This window comes from Prosopis cineraria, unplaced genomic scaffold (genome assembly GCF_029017545.1).
Source record: "Prosopis cineraria cultivar Desert tree isolate PC_DT_omini unplaced genomic scaffold, ASM2901754v1 PC3, whole genome shotgun sequence".
Classification (NCBI taxonomy): domain Eukaryota; kingdom Viridiplantae; phylum Streptophyta; class Magnoliopsida; order Fabales; family Fabaceae; genus Prosopis; species Prosopis cineraria.
In genome coordinates, this window is record NW_026555334.1 from 42,847,885 (window position 1) to 42,864,397 (window position 16,513).

At 31.5% G+C, this 16,513-nt stretch overlaps 1 protein-coding gene across 1 annotated transcript; it reads left to right on the forward strand.

The window, feature by feature from the left end:
- Nucleotides 1-5,934: 5,934 nt before the first annotated feature.
- Nucleotides 5,935-14,157, forward strand: LOC129306655 (pleiotropic drug resistance protein 1-like). The gene is made up of 24 exons (XM_054947352.1): nt 5,935-6,424; nt 6,520-6,640; nt 6,741-6,829; nt 6,929-7,013; nt 7,128-7,287; nt 8,643-8,719; nt 8,825-8,878; nt 8,975-9,065; nt 9,168-9,469; nt 9,566-9,847; nt 9,954-10,270; nt 10,368-10,528; nt 10,627-10,730; nt 10,819-10,975; nt 11,084-11,206; nt 11,301-11,434; nt 11,521-11,853; nt 11,941-12,231; nt 12,324-12,407; nt 12,498-12,631; nt 12,747-12,974; nt 13,067-13,238; nt 13,346-13,600; nt 13,700-14,157. Exons 1-24 carry the CDS (start codon nt 6,090-6,092, stop codon nt 13,964-13,966), a joined length of 4,356 nt encoding a protein of 1,451 aa, XP_054803327.1. The 5' UTR covers nt 5,935-6,089; the 3' UTR covers nt 13,967-14,157.
- The last annotated feature ends 2,356 nt before the right edge of the window (nt 14,158-16,513 follow it).

The window sequence follows — 16,513 nt, forward strand, 5'->3', positions numbered from 1 at the left end:
TCGTTATAACTTAATTTTTAAAATTTTAATTTTATTGTAACACAATCCTTAAACTTTAACTTATTGCAATTCAGTTTTTATAATTTTAATCATTTAAAATAGTAGTCAAATAAAATTAAAATTATGTTAACATTTAGGGATTAAGTTTAAATTAGTAAAAATTTTAATTTGATAAAAATTACAAATATTTAATCTTTCCAATTTTATTTTCTAAAATATAGAGACTAATATTTTAAATGGTTAAAATTATAGGGACTGAGTCACACCAAATTAAAGTTCAGAAATTGAGTTATAATGAGTTAAAATTTAGGAATTGAATTATAACTGAATCAAAATTACAGGGATCAAAAAATTATTTTTTTCTAAATTTTTCTCTTTAAAATCTATATTGAGTATATCATGTAAATTTTTGAAAAAAATTAATGGAATTATTTTCTTGTGTGAAAAAATATTTATGTTCCATTTTTCTCATATTTAAATATGCATAGTTCTATTCTAATAATTTTTTTACCAAAGAATATTATTTCTTTCAATTTGATAAAAGTTTGTCGTGTTATTCTCAATAAGATGATAAAAATAATTGACTTGATTATAAAACTCCACCAAACATTGAACATTTGCTTTCAACTCAATTATAAAAGCCAAATTTTATTCAACAATAACAGGTCGTAAATTAAAAAAAATGATGTAATTGTTTAAATATCAAATACAGTGTGATCGAGCTTTAAAGGAGATTAATGTAACTTACTATCTTCTCTGGGAAATCAGCAGCAGCATTTTCTTTGGGCGAAAGGCAGCCTCTTTCATCTCTAATTTTTCGGTCTGCCGCTTTTATATGTAATATTTAGTTGTTATTTGTTTTAGGGATATATCCTTGTTAATTTTTATTTCGTGTGACCTCCATTGTCCCAAGTATTTAATCTAAACTAATCCGATAGGTAGTTTGTGGTACTTTTTTAAGATGGCATGCCTTGGCTAGGCATTTAATTCCTGTGATCTACCATGAACTTAAAGTCAAAATTGAGGTAGAATTAGATGCTCCATCCCTATGATTTTTTTATTCATAAATTATAAAAAGTGTTTGTAACTTTTATAAACTCTCAATAAATGCTTTTAATTACTTTTATAAATCTTGTGACATTTCCATTTAGAATTAAATTATTCCAAAGCCTCTTTATTAACATTAATTTCTTACTTACTTGAGACTAGTATAAATAACCCTTGTCCTATTGTATTGAAAATCACAAAAAAATAATATAATATTTTTTATCAAAGTGAGAGTATTATCTCTTTTTTTATTCAACTCCTGAGCCAAAAATCTCTGGTTGAATAATTGAATTAACTGATTAGTTGATCCAAGCGTTCTGTGATTTTATGTACATTTTTATTAAACGTGTATCGTATATATAATTTATAAAAACTCATCGTGTTTATAATCCATGATCAACATAACTTACTTTTTTAAACCTTGTAAGTGCACAGATTGGGGTCGTTAAGTTGTTACTTGAAATTTGTATAACATCTCAATATTCGACATGTGTGAGTCTATGGGTGAGACCTGAGAGTTTGAATCATTCCGAAAACCTGCAAATGGTTTCAAAATTCCCATCTCATACAAAATATTATAATAATAATAAGGAGAGGCAAGCACAGGACATCACTGGTGACGCCATACAGGCATGGCAAGAGACAGGTGTACAAAAACAATATGCATTTACATTCAAATAAATATTCGTATAGAAATAGTTCACTGTCTTGATTGTATTAAATAATAGTTAATCATGTTCCTTGTTGATCAAGCTGGAATTAGAAAGCCCACCTGCTGCTGATTCGGAAATCCACGAGTTGTTTTTAACGTGGACAAATCAATTCAATAATATAAAGTATTAAATTGTTTCTCATAAATACCTTGAAATTTCGTTCATGGTCCATGCAGGTTTTTTTTTTTGGTCAACATGGTTCATGCATGTGCAGGTTACCTAGAGCCAATAATTCAGGTCAATTGGTCCAAAAAATTTTAGGACCGGGCTTAGAAAAAAAAAGTATTTTTTTATATTCGGGCCTATTCAGGTCGGCACGAATAGGCCCGAAAAAAATCAGGCCAAGCTCGATCGGGTTCGGGTTTGGCCCGAATACCCGAATAAAAAAATTATATTTTTAAAAAATATATAATATAATAAATATTAATTAATTCTTTAAGTTTTAGATTATTTTATACTAAAATACCATATATTTGAGTCCTATACATTATTTAAGTATTAAAAAAATATATTTTATATTTTTTATAAAATAAAATAATTAATTTCAAAGTAAAAAAATAATTAAAAATAATTTTAAAAATTAAATTCGAGTATTCAGGCCGCCCGAAGTCCGAATGAATTCGGGCCGGGCTTGACTATTCGGGCTTTTCGAGGAGTTGGGCCTATTCGGGTTTGGCCCGAATAAGCCCAACCCACCCGAATTCCCAGCTCTAAGGTCACTGGATGAATTACTGGCATGCCATTATGAATTTATGATGGAGTCGAAAGTCACCCAATTCGTGAAGAGTCTGCGTGATCAAATATTTTTGTGATCCAGAATCACACTTTGCTTCAAACTTAAGCAATATGTTAATTAGTGGCAACTTCCTAACAAATTTAAAATTAAAGGAACCGCAGAAAATGTTTGACGATCCAGCAGACACATCTGACACTTCTAGCTACTAAAAACAAAATTAAAGAATATAGTGTTCACATTTCAAAATATTGTTTTCTGTTGATCGGATTAATAAAATCTACGAGCCAAGTTGGCTTCTCATTCGAATTTACTATTTTCCGTGGCGATGAAGCTGCCAAGACATGGTTAATTATATGGTTATGATACGTGTTGAGATTCATTCACATGAAATATTTGATTCGCTTGATCTGCCAAGAAATCGTTTTCGCGCTTCATCGTTATCCTATATACACGGGTCAACCAAGGTTTGGCATCTAAAAACAATTAAAAAATATTATTCATGAGATCAGTATTGTAAGAAAATTTTTTCTGAAATATCATGACAACAAAAAAAAAACATTTTAAGTCTTCCAAATTGATAAGCTTTTTCTAAAAATATGGAGTGTACTTGTAACAAGTAAAGTAAAGTCAAGTAATTAATAAGTTCTATTAAAAAATTAATAAATAAAATTATATGATTAATAAGTAATGTAGTTCGATAATAAAAATCATAAATTAAATAAGATAAGTTAAGCAATTAAAGAGTTTTGTTAAGGTATTAATAAGTGCAGCTACACAATTAATAAGTAATATAGTTTTATTGTGAGAATCATAAATTTAATAAGAAAAGTTAAGTAATTAATAAATATTATTAATGTATTAATAAGTAAAGTTACATGATTAATAAGTAATGTAATTTTATTGTGAAAGTCATGAATTTAATAAAAAAAATTATGCAATTAACAAACAATGTAATAATCAAGAGATTTAAAAATAGAGTTTATTATATATATATATATATATATATATAATTTTATACATTATATAATTAAATGGGTTCAATGGTTTGGTAGTTTTTTACTTTTTTAGTAAGCTAAATGGTCGTGGGTTCTAAACCCACATTTGGCCACCTTTGGAGAATTTAATTCTCCAGCTATCGCTAGCAACAGTCTTACTAGCAGTTGAAGCTCCAGCGATGGAGGTTCAATGATTACTGTTGCAGGTCACCAATAGTTTTTCTTCTTTTCTTCTTCTTTTTAAATAAATGAAGGACATTTTGGTCATTTTATTTTAAAAATAATTTCAATTTAATCTTTCAGTCTTGTAGTTTAGTTTTACTCCTCTGATCTTCTATATTAGTTACATTTTAAAAGTATAATCTGATCCACTTTATAAGTTATTAATTAATGAGATTATTTTGTTTCAAATTAAAATCTCAACACTGTTTTTAAAAAGTAAGAGAGAGAGATAGCAAAAATAATATTATATTTAAAATTTTGCTTCCTTTTATTTCTTATATTTTATTGTATTGATATTGATAATGTTGATAAAAATGATTCATAAATAAGATTGGAGGGAGTATATTTTATTGAGTGTGATTTGAAAATATTCAAATTCTCCCTAATTTAAAATCGTGAAAAAATATTATTTTAAGTTAAATAAGATAGACAATAACTTGGCCTTATGTTGACCAATCACCAATAGAAAAAATTAGAATTTTTTAATATAAAATTATCACATCATTATACAGTAGTAGTGTAGTACTACTAAGTGTCTACATAAACAAATTCTACTCACCAGGTGTTTGATATGATATCTTGAAAATGAGCAGTTAAACTTATTACCGGTGGCTTATCAAGCCATGGAGTTTTTTTTTTTTTTTAAATGATATTATACACTGTATGATGATAATCTGAGATTCTGTTTGCTCAATATTACATATTTACACTTATCTTTTTAAGAGTAATTAAAACGATTTTTTTAAAATACCTTTAATTGGAGATATAATTAGTAAAAATTTTAATTGAAACAACTTATTAAGCATAAAAACAAAATAAAAATTTTAAGTGTAGTTAACTAATAATTTATTAAAGATATAAATTAATTCAAAATGCCTTATAATCCTGAATAGTATTGGATTTAAAATGGACTGCACATGATTACAACTTTACAAGGGGGCAAAAATCAAAATGAAACTGTCCCGAGCAGGGGTAAGAGCACAAAGGGCTTTAGTTTCTCAAAAAGAAACACGGGACAACGCGGTACAGTTGCATAATCATAATTCATAACCGCTTATAAACAAAATAATTAATAATTAATAATTAATTATTAATAAAGGTCGAAAGCGAAAGAAAGACGAAGACGTAATTGATACTAAAATTATTAATTTAAACGCGCTTACTTCATTAAAATATTAAGCGGTCAACGGCTTTTAAGGGTCTGTTAACCAGTTTCTATCCTTTTTTAATTCTCTTTGATTACACGTAATCTGCGATGTCACCTCACCCTGCATTTTTTATTTAATATTTAATTGTATACTTATTTAACTACATGTACTACAAGTAATTTCTAACTATTATAAAATATAAAATATTTTTAATTAAATTACATTTTTAATAAATTAGTTAATTGATTTTAAATTTATATCATCTTTTTATATTTATTTTTATTTAATAAAATGTCTTGGTGAATGATTTATTTATTAAGTATATTTTTTAAAAAAATTTATTAATTACATATTTAAAAAATTAAAAATATTTTATATTTTTTAATATGAAATATGAAAAATATTATCTTATACTTTTAAAGAAAAATGTATCTTATTAAAATTAAAAAGTAATTAATTATTGACGTTGCATTTTTTGGACAATATATTGATGTTGTATTGAAAAAAAAAAAATTTCTCAATTTACTTATACTTTCTGTTTATTACAGTTATGACTGACACTCGGAAAACCCAGGGAGCCGACCCAATCCGTTCAAGAAAATATAGGGGTGAATACTCTTTTCATTTAAAAATATAAAAAATATTTTATAAAAAATTAAATGTTAAAAAATATAAAATAATTTTAATTTTTTTAAATATAAATATTATATTTTTTTAAAAGTATTTATATTGATGAATAATTTTATATTTATTATAAAATATTTAATAAAAATAAATATAAAAAATAAAATTAATTTAAAAATATATAAGTTGAGATAAAATTTGATTAAAAATAGTTTATATTTCTAAGGGAGGGAGTATTTATTTTCTTGAGAGAGAGAGAGAGAGAGAGGGCGCAACAGTGCAGGTGATGATACGTGACATCCCAATTGACGTAATTCCCAAAAAAAAAAAAAACGTGCGCAGCCAAGGATTCCCACCGTACTCGACCATTTTGAAATCCCCACAATATTTCTATCTGTATATATATGCTCTCCGATATCGTGGACAACTCGCACAGTTCTTCACTCTTATATACATACATACATACATACAGAAAGATAGATATGAACAAACAGAAAAAGAAATAGATAAAATTTTAGTTCTGTTTCCGGGCAAATAAGTACTGTGTGCATCTGGGTTTAAGTAGACAAAGCTCGAGCATTTGTGTAATTGCCTCTGTTCATCAATGGAGGATGGTGAGGGTAGTTTCAGAACAGGAAGCAAAAGTAGTTTCAGGATAGCGAGCTCATCACTATGGAGGAACACAGATATGGAGGTTTTCTCAAACTCCTTCCACCAAGAAGACGATGAAGAAGCTCTTAAATGGGCTGCTATTCAAAGACTTCCTACCGTTGCTCGTTTGAGGAAAGGCTTGTTGTCTTCGCCGGACGGTGAGGCCAATGAGATTGATATACAAAAACTTGGGTTACAAGAAAGGCAGAGCTTGCTTGAAAGGTTAATCAAAGTAATCGAAGAGGACAATGAGAAGTTCTTGCTCAAGCTGAGGAATCGAATTGATAGGTGAGAATCTCGCTTTCATTTCTTAATTAATTTCATTGATCTCTGTTTCAAACGCGCTGATGGCTTCTCTTCCTCCTCCTTGTCTGACATCTCAGAGTCGGGATCGAGATTCCTACAATAGAAGTTCGGTTTCAGCACTTGAAAGTCGAAGCTGAAGCTCACATAGGAAGCAGAGCTTTACCTTCGTTCTCTAACTTCATTGTTAATATACTGGAGGTAGGTTTTTCTGAACATTCAACTTAGATAAAGGAACTTTCTGCGTGATTTCATTGTCAAGGTTCTTACTTGTTACACCCATTTCTTTTTTCAATAACAGGGCCTATTGAACCTGGTTCACGTGATTCCAAGTAGAAGACAACACATAAATATCCTGGAGGATGTTAGTGGAATAATCAAGCCATCAAGGTAAGAAGCCGGGCTTTATTCCGACGTTTGATATTTCTGTAACTATCTTTCTCAAAATCAAGACTCTAATCTTACAAATCTTTAATTTCCTATCTCCAGAATGACATTGCTTTTGGGCCCTCCAAGTTCTGGGAAGACCACGCTCTTGTTGGCCTTGGCTGGAAAGCTGGATCCAAAACTCGAGGTTAGAACAAAAGAAAACAAAATTGATTTGTTTAACTAGATTTTCAAGTGTTTGCTCTTTTTTTCTTTCCCCGTTCGGATCTGTTACTAATGAAGTTATGTCCTCCCTGATCAGTTCTCAAGAAAAGTGACTTATAATGGTCATGAGATGAACGAGTTTGTACCTCAGAGAACCGCAGCTTATGTCAGTCAAAATGATCTACATGTTGGAGAAATGACAGTTAGAGAAACCTTGGCCTTCTCAGCTAGATGCCAAGGAGTTGGGCCTCGTTATGGTTAGTTTATAATAAGATTAATTTTTTTTTTCTTGAAGTTCTTAGGATGTTTACCAATTTGTTTAGATTTCAATTGAGTATAATTAATTATAAAAATATTGATTAATATGATTGATTTGATTATAATTGATTATGTTATAATGCAATGTGTTTGAATGATTTAGTTATAATTAATTTTAGCTGTAAAAATTATCATAAAGGATATTTCTTTTTAAAATTAAATTATTGATAAAGTTGTATATAATATTATTAAATTTGTTAAACTTTATTTAAGAAGTAAAATATATTATTTAACTTATATATCTAATTAATTATAGAAATTTAAATTATATTAATATTAACAATTTAATTTATGTAAATAATATAACTCAATATATTTGTGTTCAAATAACTTTAATAAAAGAGAAAAATATAATTCTTAAATATTACACATCAATTTTACCTTTTAATGAATATTTATTAATAAAGATAAACTCTTATAAGTTTACAATCCGAGTTTGCAATTTGAGTTTACATTTTTGTCACGATTTTACTTAAATTAATGAGTTTAACAACCTTAGATAGTTGTTTTATATATTTAGAGCAAAAAAAAAATCTCATCCATTTTTATAAGATTTTGAAAGGACCAATGAGATTTGAGTTTAATGAAAGAAAGCAATCACTGAATCAATGTTTAAATTTTTAATGTGAGATGTGTCAAAATTTAACACTTATCATCTCGAATAAATTGTCTTTGCATATCTAAACCAAAATTGTCTAATGGAAATATGCTTATATATAATAAAAAAGTTTGAAAGGTGTCATTTATCATATATTAATTTTTTTTAATTGGCTAAAAGATATGTGTTTTCTGATGAAATACAGAATAATTTTCAATCTTAGAAAAAATCTGCAAGTGTGCTTTTTTTTTTTTTCCTACCAGTATTTTATAGATGGTTGGAAAAAGAGGAATAGGGGTCATTGGAATGGAATATCCATTGCTGCCAACACAAATGAAAACAAAACTGCCACCCAAATAATTGATGAACAAACAGCAGCTAGGAGGAGCTTTATTGAAAAAAATTGATTCCAGTCCAAATAATCAATTAAATGCCAGCAGGGCTGTTTGGATAATTTTCTCTGAAACCAATTATTTTGCTTAAAAAATTGATCATTGCTTCAATCCAAACACCTTATTAGTGTGAGTGAATTTGAATTGATGTAAGAAGTTTTAAAATAAAGTTGGACTTAATAATTAATAATAAAGTGAAAAGACTTGTAAACATGAGTTTTGATATTTTGAAGTTAAGACTTGAGATGAAAAGTTTGAGATGTAAGTTTTCATCATATCTCATGTGTCATGATGCATTCCACAGACTTGTTAGCAGAGTTGTCCAGAAGAGAAAAGGAGGCAAACATAAAGCCTGACCCAGATGTAGATGTCTACATGAAGGTAATGAAATTTAATACTTACTAGTTATTACTATAACATTTTAGGGAATCATCTATTTCTTTGTCTGGTTATGAAGTGGCTGTCCTTTTGAATTATAATGTTCAGGCAGTAGCAACAGAAGGCCAGAAAGCAAATTTGATAACAGATTATGTTCTAAAGGTAAAATCAATACATTCAAAATGTGATCATGTTTTCTTAAATTCATCATTCAGTTTAACCTTACACTCCGTTCCTCTCTTTGATTTAAACGTGCAGATTCTGGGACTGGAGGTCTGCGCGGATACTATTGTAGGAAATGCAATGCTAAGAGGAATATCTGGTGGACAAAGGAAACGTGTCACGACAGGTAAAACAAGCTTCATTTCAATATTAAAGCAAATCTTGTTTACTTGTCTCAAAAAATTGATCATATAAGAATCTTGAATTATCAAACAATTTACTATTGTAGGGGAGATGCTAGTTGGACCAGCGAGAGCTCTTTTCATGGATGAAATATCTACGGGTTTGGATAGCTCCACAACGTATCAAATTGTGAATTCAATCAAGCAATATGTTCATATTCTCAAAGGAACCGCCATGATCTCACTACTACAGCCAGCACCAGAGACTTATAATCTCTTCGATGACATTATTCTACTCTCTGATGGCCACATTGTGTATCAGGGTCCCCGTGAAAATGTTCTTGAGTTTTTTGAATCAATGGGGTTCAAATGCCCTGAGAGAAAAGGCGTGGCAGACTTCTTGCAAGAAGTAAGTGAAAATTTATCTTTTTTAAATCTATCTAGATAGTTCACTCACAGGGTTGAATTGAATGAAAAGAAATAACAATATGACGTATTATTATAGGTGACATCAAGGAAAGATCAAGAACAGTACTGGGTAGACAGGGATCAGCCTTACAGATTTGTCGCCGCCACAGAGTTTGCAGAGGCATTTCAATCGTTTCATGTCGGGAGAAGACTTGGAGATGAACTCACTTCTCCTTTTGACAAGTCCAAGAGCCATCCAGCTGCTCTGACAACTAGAAAGTATGGTGTAGGAAAAATGGAGCTCTTGAAAGCTTGCTTATCAAGAGAATATTTACTCATGAAGCGCAATTCGTTCGTCTACATCTTCAAGGCTTTCCAAGTAGGTTTAGGCTTTTGGGGCTTTCACTTTAAAGTCTATTTCTTAATTAATGCACATTATTCAAATTCATTTTTTTAACTTTTTTCCTCTTTTGTTATCTTTTTAGCTTGCTTTTATGGCAATTATTGCCATGACCATCTTCCTCCGGACTGAGATGCACAGGGATTCGGTGACTGATGGAGGGATATATACGGGCGCATTGTTCTTTGCTGTTATTGTGCTTATGTTCAATGGAATGGCTGAGCTTACCATGACAGTTTCAAGGCTTCCAGTGTTTTACAAGCAAAGGGATTTTCTCTTCTTCCCTTCATGGGCATACGCTCTTCCTTCATGGATCCTCAAAATCCCCTCAACGTTTATGGAAGTGGCTGTTTGGGTATTCCTCACGTACTATGTCATTGGATTTGATCCAAATGTTGGAAGGTAAAACTTAAAGGAAACAATACTCATGTTTTCCAAACTTCCTTCAGTTTGAATCCTACTAAGTGTATAACAATATGCATGCGTCTACCTATTGCAGATTGTTTAGACAATTCCTTCTTCTCGTGCTTGTAAACCAGATGGCTTCTGGACTATTCCGATTTATTGCAGCAGTTGGTAGAGATATGACAGTGGCTCTCACATTTGGGTCGTTTGCATTAGCTATCCTTTTTGCCATGGGTGGTTTTGTCCTATCAAAAGGTATCATAATCACAAAAACAGGATGATCCTAATCTCTCTTTTCCAATGATATTTTTTTACTTACATTGCTCTTCTTTTTTCTTTGCTTTATGCCACAGATAATATAAAGAAATGGTGGATCTGGGGATTCTGGTTGTCACCTATGATGTATGGACAGAATGCCATAGTGAATAATGAGTTCCTAGGGAATAAATGGAGCGAGGTAAGCTTTTGACTAATCTATTTGTGCGTTAATGTGCTAGTCTAATCCCATATATGCACTGATATCTTGATATAATGTCTAATGAAAGGCCCTTCCTGACTCAACGGAACCACTAGGAATTCAAGTTTTGAAATCTCGAGGATTCTTCACTGAGTCATACTGGTATTGGATTGGGGTTGGAGCATTGGCTGGATATATATTATTGTTCAACATAGGCTACATACTTTCTCTCACTTACTTGAACCGTGAGTTTCTTTGCACCTTATACGTTCTTTTACCAAAAAAAGAAAGAGAGGGAGGGAGGGAGAAAGAGAGGAGAGTTTATGTACTGATATTCTAAACGGATTATGCAGCACTTGGGAAGCATCAGGCTGTGAAATCAGAGCAGTCTCCGGGCACTGAACAAGATAATGGTAGCAATGGAACTAGTCTATTGAAGGAAACAAAATCTAGCTCGGCTCGCCACTCAAAGAGAGGTAACTGATCTTTAGAACAACTTTATCATTAATGATGTTTATGTGAATGATAGTTCACTTTTAATTCACATTATATCTTGCGGGAATGGAGCAGTGGGAGATGATCAATTCACAAGGAATGAAGCTAGTGTGGAGACAAATCATAACAGGAAAAGAGGAATGGTTCTTCCTTTTGAACCACATTCCATTACCTTTGATGAAGTAACATATTCCGTTGACATGCCACAGGTAATATAAAATTGATATAAACACATGGAAAAAGGCTTGTTTTCAAGTGAAAGTAATATTCGTTGACAGATGCACCAAACTTGTAGGAAATGAAGAGCCGAGGTGTTGCCGAGGATAGGTTGGTGCTTTTGAAGGCTGTGAGTGGAGCTTTCAGACCAGGTGTTCTCACTGCACTAATGGGTGTCACTGGTGCTGGTAAAACTACTTTGATGGATGTACTTGCAGGAAGAAAAACAGGGGGATATGTTGGAGGGAAGATCACAGTTTCTGGATATCCAAAAAAGCAAGAAACATTTGCTCGAATCTCTGGATACTGTGAGCAAAATGATATCCACTCTCCTCATGTAACTGTGTACGAATCATTGCTCTATTCAGCATGGCTTCGATTGTCGCTAGAAGTTAATGCTGAAACTAGGAAGGTTAGCATTTGATCCTTACATGTTACAAAAATTTCTATGTTTTAGTTTACCTATGTTTCTAAGTTTGGAAATTCCAAATGTTTGCAGATGTTCATTGAGGAAGTAATGGAACTTGTGGAGCTGAATCCATTAAGGAATGCACTGGTTGGATTGCCTGGTGTGAATGGTCTCTCAACAGAGCAACGCAAAAGATTAACTATTGCAGTTGAACTAGTTGCCAATCCTTCCATAATATTCATGGATGAGCCAACTTCTGGGTTGGATGCAAGAGCTGCTGCTATTGTCATGAGAACGGTTAGAAACACAGTGGACACGGGAAGAACTGTTGTATGCACCATCCATCAGCCTAGCATTGATATATTTGAATCATTTGATGAGGTGAGATATGCAAATAGTAAAGCGATGTTTCAATTTTAATAAGTTCTTTTCCATATCACAGTATCTAACTCCTTTTTCCCACTAAAATGCAGCTTTTCCTAATGAAGCAAGGAGGGAAGGAAATATACGTGGGGCCTTTGGGACACCATTCTTCTCAGTTAATCAATTACTTTGAGGTAAAATTTTTGTGAAAGAGTAAATATTGCATTTTTATATCTTTGTATCAGTAGTAAAGTTTTGCTCAAAAGCATACTTTTCTCATGAAGGGAATTCAAGGTGTCAATAAGATCAAAGATGGGTATAATCCTGCAACATGGATGCTGGAAGTCACAAGCTCAGGAAAAGAAATTGAATTGGGGATTGATTTTGCTGAGGTGTATAAGGATTCAGAACTATACAGGTATCTTGCATTGAGCGAAGCCATTTGACTAAAACATAACCTTGTTAAAGAGCTTACTCATAGTATGTAAACATAACATTCTCCAATGAAAACTAACTTGTGGCATGTGTTTCAGGAGAAACAAAGCACTCATTAAAGAACTGAACACTCCAGTTCCCGGTTCGAAGGACCTTTATTTTCCAACCCAGTACTCGCAATCCTTCTTCACCCAATGCATGGCTTGCCTATGGAAACAATTTTGGTCTTACTGGCGCAATCCTTTATACACTGCCATAAGATTCCTCTACTCAACTTGTGTATCCGTCTTGTTTGGGAGCATGTTCTGGAACCTTGGATCCAACATGTAAGATTAAACTGGAAACTAAGGAAACGTCATGGCTTTCAACTCTTGTTTTCTCTTGTTCCAAAGTTCAAACTTTTCACATTAACTTGCAGTAAAAAGCAACAAGAGATTTTCAATGCAATGGGATCCATGTATGCCGCTGTTCTATTTCTTGGCATTAAGAATGCTAATGCAGTGCAGCCAGTGGTGGCTGTCGAGCGAACGGTCTTTTACCGGGAAAGAGCTGCCGGAATGTATTCAGCTTTGCCGTATGCTTTTGCACAGGCAAGCAATTTCTTATCTCAACGCTTGCTTGATATTTCACTTCCTTCCATGTGAATAATTTGCCTCATTATTAATATTATTGTTCTGATCTTTGTATTTTGTTGCAGGTTGTGATTGAGCTCCCCTATATTCTTCTACAGGCTGTGGTCTATGGCATAATAGTTTATGCAATGATTGGTTTTGATTGGACAGTCACAAAAGTTTTTTGGTACCTATTCTTCATGTATTTCACCTTGCTGTACTTCACCTTCTATGGCATGATGTCCGTGGCAATGACTCCAAACCAGCACGTTTCCTCTATAGTTTCATCTGCATTTTTTTCAATATGGAATCTCTTCTCAGGTTTCATTATCCCAAGACCAGTAAGTTCTGGGTTTTCTTCAACATTTAGTGCCAGCTTATGATTAAAACACAAGAAATGCATGTTTAATTTTGTTCTTGACGATTTTGATGATGAACAGAGGATCCCAGTGTGGTGGAGATGGTACTACTGGGCAAATCCAGTAGCTTGGAGCTTGTATGGATTGGTGGCATCACAATTTGGAGATGTAAAGGACCCTATTCAGACTAATGGCTCAAGTGCAACAGTGGAAGAGTTCCTGAGAAATTACTTTGGTTTCAAGCATGATTTTCTTGGAGTGGTAGCAGCTGTGGTGGTTGGATTTACTGTAGTGTTTGCTCTCATATTTGCTGCATCCATAAAGATACTTAATTTTCAACGACGCTAGGAAGAATCATATCCACTTTCAGTGTAAAGATGTCTCAGGCAACGCAAGAATATTTGGAGCAAAAATAGGTAAATAGCTAGCTCATGGCAATTTTTTTTTTTTGTTGCAATCAAATCATAAATATATCATAGCCTATTGGTTTTACAATATATCCATGTAATGAACTTTTCAACAATTCCTTTCATTCTTTCTATGTAACAAGTCAATTCAAATTTACTCCCAAAAAAAAAAATTGAGCAGAGAAAACTATCAAAATTGTAAAGCCATCGAAAATCTCCCTGTGCTCAGCCAAGTGAGGTGGTAAAATTTTCCCCATGTTATACTTGAATATCTTTCTTTCATTTGCATAATCGTTTATGGTGCATTATAGCTAAAAGAGAATGCCGTTTGAACGTGAAACATGGCTTCAGCTTGCAATTGAAAAGGGGAAGATATTAAACTTTTTGTGAAATATGTGCATGACGCTCTTCTTTTATTGTGTAACTCTGCTGTCTTTTTTTACCTGATCCTTTCTTTTAATCTTTTATTGAGTAACTCATATGGTAATAAAATATAAAACTATATCTGTTTTTTTATAAAATAAAAGGCAGGCATCCTGGCACCATATACCCGACGATTTTGAAATCCCCACAACTTTTCTTCCTTCCTTCATTTTTTTTTTTTGGGAAAATGCAAATCTATCATGCATCAACGGAGAAACAATACAAAGCGCACCGAGAAACTTCGTAACAACCTTTCATCAAATTCCAACTCTAATGAGTAAAGGTAGAGTTTGATGAAAGGCACAAAATGTGTTGTCAAGTTCACGAGCTTTTCCGGCTAAAGAGTGGGGCATCATAAGTTACATCCTATAAACAAAATTCAGAGATACATTCCAATCCTGAGGTACGAGCTTCTCTGATTGAGTCCTGGCGACAGGGGTGGTTTGTCGTCTCTAAGAATCAGATTCATGGCCTGAACACAATCACGGTAGACTTCAATGTCTCTGTACCCACGAGACCAGCACAACATTGCTAATCCTGTAGAAATACTAATTAAAAGAGAAAAAATTACTCAAAATGCTGCAAACGGATGAAAAAATTACAAACCTCCAATATTCAACTTGTAGAAGGTGATAAAGTCAGTAGCATTTAATAATGAGTTCATTATATCTTATTTGGACTTCCAAATTTTAAGAAAAATGTTGTACTTTTTAAATGAGATTGGCAACAAAAGAATAATGAGAACCAAACTATGGTACCAAATTAATATAAAATAAAAAAGAGAAAAGGAAACAGAGAAACAAAGAGAAAAGCAAATTGATGTAAAATAAGAAGGAGAAAGGAAAAAAGAGAGAAGAGAAGGAGGGAGGGAGAAAAAAAAAAGGTCAAAATAACTCTAAACTCTCATTTAATAATATTTAAAAACTGAATATAAATAAAAAATTTAATTTTATTTATAGGTATCTAAAAAAGAAAATAATGATGATTTAAATTCAAATCTTAAATCTAAATCAAATTTTAAAAATACTAATATATAAGATAACTATAAAATAAACAATCAAACCTAATTTTAATGGATCAATATCTTTATTTAAATATTTTTATTGAATAAACCTAATATCTTAAATTAAATCTAATTATATTTTATCCTATATTTCCATATGGTATCTTCTTTCTTCTTCCCACGTCATTCTTTTCCTTTTAAGTGTATACATGCGCTCCGACATCGTGGACAATTCACACACCTGGTAGAATATTCATATTCTAGGGGGTGCCTGAACAGAAGAATACAATGCCACGTAACACCGCCAAAAGTGACAAAACTGACGGAGAGTCGAAACTCATAAGTCAAAGTGTTTGATGAATTACAGCAGGCAAAAAGGGTTTTTTGCGGTATCTTTTTTTATAACATTTTAAATAACACTCAATTTGAGAATATTATAAAACAACACTTTATTCTGAAATAATAGATTTATTAATATCTTTGGAATTTAAAAAAGAATTAGGTTTCCGCTTTCCCCTTAATTTTCATTTTAGTTTTTAATCCTTTTAGTTCAAATTATTTCGCCTGCATGTATTTTAAAAAGATAAAAAAATTGTGAATATATATTAATTAATTCTATATCACAACTAATTTCAGGGAAAAAAACAAGTTAAAAATTAATTTTAAGTTATTTTTTTCCTGAAAAATAACTTATTTTAACTTATGTATGGTATGGAATGATAGATAGTGGGTCTGAGTTTTTCTTTCTATCGTGGAATTATCTGAATTAATTTTAAAGGAGTCACCCAAGAGGACGATGACAGCTGAACTTGGAGCCACAATTATACTGATAACAACTTCATCTATCTTAAATTATAAGATAATTTTAAAATTATTTTATTTTCTTAAAATATAAGATAATTTAACCAAAAAATTATTAATGATTTTTTTTTCAATTATACTTTAACTAGAAAGAGAATTAAAAAGATTGTAATGCAATGGTTAAGTGAGCGAATTTAAAATTATATTAAATGAAAAATATTAAAAAAATATCATTAAATGACTGCTGAAAGTGTTTAATGT